The sequence below is a fragment of the Amphimedon queenslandica genome, unplaced genomic scaffold, assembly GCF_000090795.2.
Source record: "Amphimedon queenslandica unplaced genomic scaffold, v1.1 AMPQUscaffold_9126_Cont18928, whole genome shotgun sequence".
Classification (NCBI taxonomy): Eukaryota; Metazoa; Porifera; class Demospongiae; order Haplosclerida; family Niphatidae; genus Amphimedon; species Amphimedon queenslandica.
The window spans coordinates 4-3,223 of NW_003550602.1; the positions used below are offsets into that span (position 1 = coordinate 4).

Sequence of the window (3,220 nt, forward strand, 5' to 3'; positions counted from 1 at the left end):
TGTTTAGATTATTGTAGCCCGGCAATCATCAGCTTGCAACTTACAAATAATAGTTCAGTTCAGTACATTATCAGGCTCACTAATACAAACCCCCCGAGTGACGACATCGATGCTTTATTGATACAAGTCATCATGTTAAACTCCAATATGAAGGCGAAACTAGGTATGACAATTAGTATGAAATGTAATTATTGCATATTTTTATTACAAATGAAATCATATGTGCTGATACTGCCAGTGCTATTTTTTATACAAGAATTATCAGAGTCATTTTACTTTCTGATGATGACGCAAACCAAAATTGTGCAGATATTGATAATGAACTCCACTCAAGAATTTATGATATTGAGGGGACTGATGTAAATGTGCTATTAAATGAGGCACCAACAACTGGGTCAAATGATAGTAACAAGTAAAATAATTTCGCTATCTCTACTTACTATTATGGTTGTCTTAGAGTACAAATTGGTTTTGATATTCAAATGGATGAATGTGTTCAACCCATTCCTGTTAATTCTGCTCCTAATCCTGTCGTCCTCTCTCTGATTACTGATCAAAATGACATAATTCATTTAGCTTATTATGCACCATATGGTAACAATAATTGGACAAATTTCAACAGAACAAATTCATCACTGAATAGAATACCAATTTATTCTTCTGATTCTTCTGATTCTTCTGGAGAGCATGTATTAAATTTTCGTGTTACTAACAGTAATCAAGTTAAAGGAATTTTGTTGATATGGACACAATACAATTACACAACTAATACTGACACTTGGAGCTTTGGACGGACAGTAACCCTGAAGTATCAAGGTAATCAAACACAAAACAATTCTTACTATAGTATTAATGGCAATGGTAGTATTAGCAGTGATTGGATTCTAATGGATGGTGGGGATGGCTCTTCTCCTCGTTGGATCAGTGTATGTTTTACAAGAGACAATGGCACTTGTCCAAGTTTCTCTCTTCCAATTAATCCAGCTTCATCATTTCCTCAACCAAGCTCTACTGATGCCCCTGATGATACTCTAACTAGCAGCTTTATAAGTGAAATGACTACTTTGTTTACTGATGTAATAAGTTCAACGAGTTTGATGAGTTTATTTGGTTCCTCTCCTGTTGGTATTGCTAGCTCTTTTCTTAATGTCAGTTCTTCTTCTGGTATTGTCAATGATACTTTTAGTTTATCTCCTGATATTTCTAGTTCTTTTGATATTTTCAGCTCTTCATCATTTAATATTTTTAGCTCATCTGCCATTTTCAGTTCTTCCCCTGACATTGTCATTACCAGTTCATTTCCTAGTATCACAAGTGATATACCTGATATTGTCAGTTCTTCTGCTATTTTGAGTTCTTCATCATTTGATATTTTTAGTTCCTCTGTCATTTTCAGTTCTTCTCCTGACATTGCCATTACCAGTTCTTTTCCTAGTATCACAAGTGATATACCTGATATTGTCAGTTCTTTTGATATTTTCAGTTCTTTGTCATTTGATATTTTTGATTTTTCTAGCTCTTCTAATATTTTTAGTTCTTCATCATTTGATATTTTTGATTTTGACTCTTCTTCTCCTGATATTTTCAGCTCTACTCCTGATATTCTCTTACCTTTCACTGACTCATTAATCTTAACACATCATTCACCAAAGCGGACAATGGTCCGAACCCGTTCACCTGATGAAACATCATCTAACCTTCCTATTCCTGCTGAGACCACTATTCCTGATATAACTAGCTCTTTCAGTACTCCTCTCTCTAATATCAATTCTCCTCTCACTACCACTAGTTACCGTTTTACCATTACTAGTTCTTCTGTGCCTGCAAGTTCCAGCCTCCCTTCTAGTTCTCCTTTTCCTACCAGACCTCTTCATATTAGTTCTTCTCTACTTACTAGTTCTCCTCTACCAGCAAGTTCCAGTCTTCTTCCTTTTCCTATTAGTTCTTCTCTTCCTATCACTTCTTCTCTCCCTGTCAGTTCTTCTATGATCAGTTTTCCTTTCTCTACTACGTTTTCTCTTCCAACTGTTACTCTATTACCTAGCTCTGATATTAAAAGGACTTCTCTTAGTGGTTTTAGTTCTTCATCCAGTACCCTATTTATTGACAGTCAGCTCAGTCTGTCTTCAATACCATTTAGCACTCAAGTCAGCATAAGCTCTCCTGTATCTAGTCCATACATGTCTTCACTCTTGCTTTCATCACTGTCTCCTATTCTGACCAGTACTTTTAGTGTGCCTACTCCTACTACTGGTTCTTCTGATCCTTTAAGCACTTCTATCGTGCATATTTCTAATATTGATACTTCTGAACCTTTTATTTCAACCAGTACTCCTGCTACTGACCCTCCTGATCCATCTATTCTAATCAGTACTTCTGCTACTAGTACTTCAATCAGTACTTCTATTCTTATAATCAGTACTTCTACTTCAACAGCTATTTCTACTTCAACCAGTACTTTGATTCCAATCAGTACTTCTATTAGTTCTCCTGAACCGTCATGTACACCTATTGGTGTATGGCCTGAGACACAGGCTGGAGAGATTGCTAGAGGAACATGTGGAGGAATATTCAATGGTATCTCATATATAATAATTATTCTGAATACTTTGTTTGCCTTTAATAGCTACAAGACATTGCAGAGATAATGGTACATGGGGTATGATCAATTGTAGTGCTTCTGAATCCTTTGATAAAATATCTAATGAAGTAAGACAATAAATTATGACACATAAAAGTTATGAGCATTTTGATAAAACCTTGCTTCAAAAAATTTAATTTTTTAATTCTGTTGTCCTCTGTTATTAGCCCAAAAACTGTGGACATATGTAATTAAATGTCAATTTTCTCATAGGCTATGAATAATCCTGCAGGTGCTCTTAACTCATTAAATGGTACATTGAGTAATATTAGTGTTAATGAAGCAGCTGTTCTTCTGAATTTGATATCAACTTTTTTACAAAACTTTACAAAAGCCCAGGCAGGGGTAAGCAATTTAAGATAGCAGCACTGTGTTTGACTTTATATTGTTATGTTATGTTATAGACAGCTTTAGGTATTGTTGGTGGAATATTTGATGCAATTAGAACTGATAGTCAACAGGTATGTCCTTATGTACATTTAGTATCTTTATTGAATTAGTAAAGGAGGAAAGGAATGTTGGCAGTCAATTGGTAATGACAATGGATAATATTACACTGAAATTACAAGAACCTGATGT

General features: G+C 34.9%; 1 protein-coding gene across 1 annotated transcript; it reads left to right on the forward strand.

Annotated features, from left to right (window-relative positions):
- Positions 1-482: 482 nt before the first annotated feature.
- Positions 483-3,215, forward strand: LOC105315634 (uncharacterized serine-rich protein C215.13-like; the record flags this gene model as incomplete). The annotated part of the gene is made up of 5 exons (XM_011410348.2): positions 483-2,577; positions 2,627-2,709; positions 2,855-2,986; positions 3,046-3,102; positions 3,147-3,215. Coding segments are annotated over exons 1-5 (2,436 nt in total), but the record flags the coding sequence as incomplete, so codon positions are not given.
- Positions 3,216-3,220: the final 5 nt, after the last annotated feature.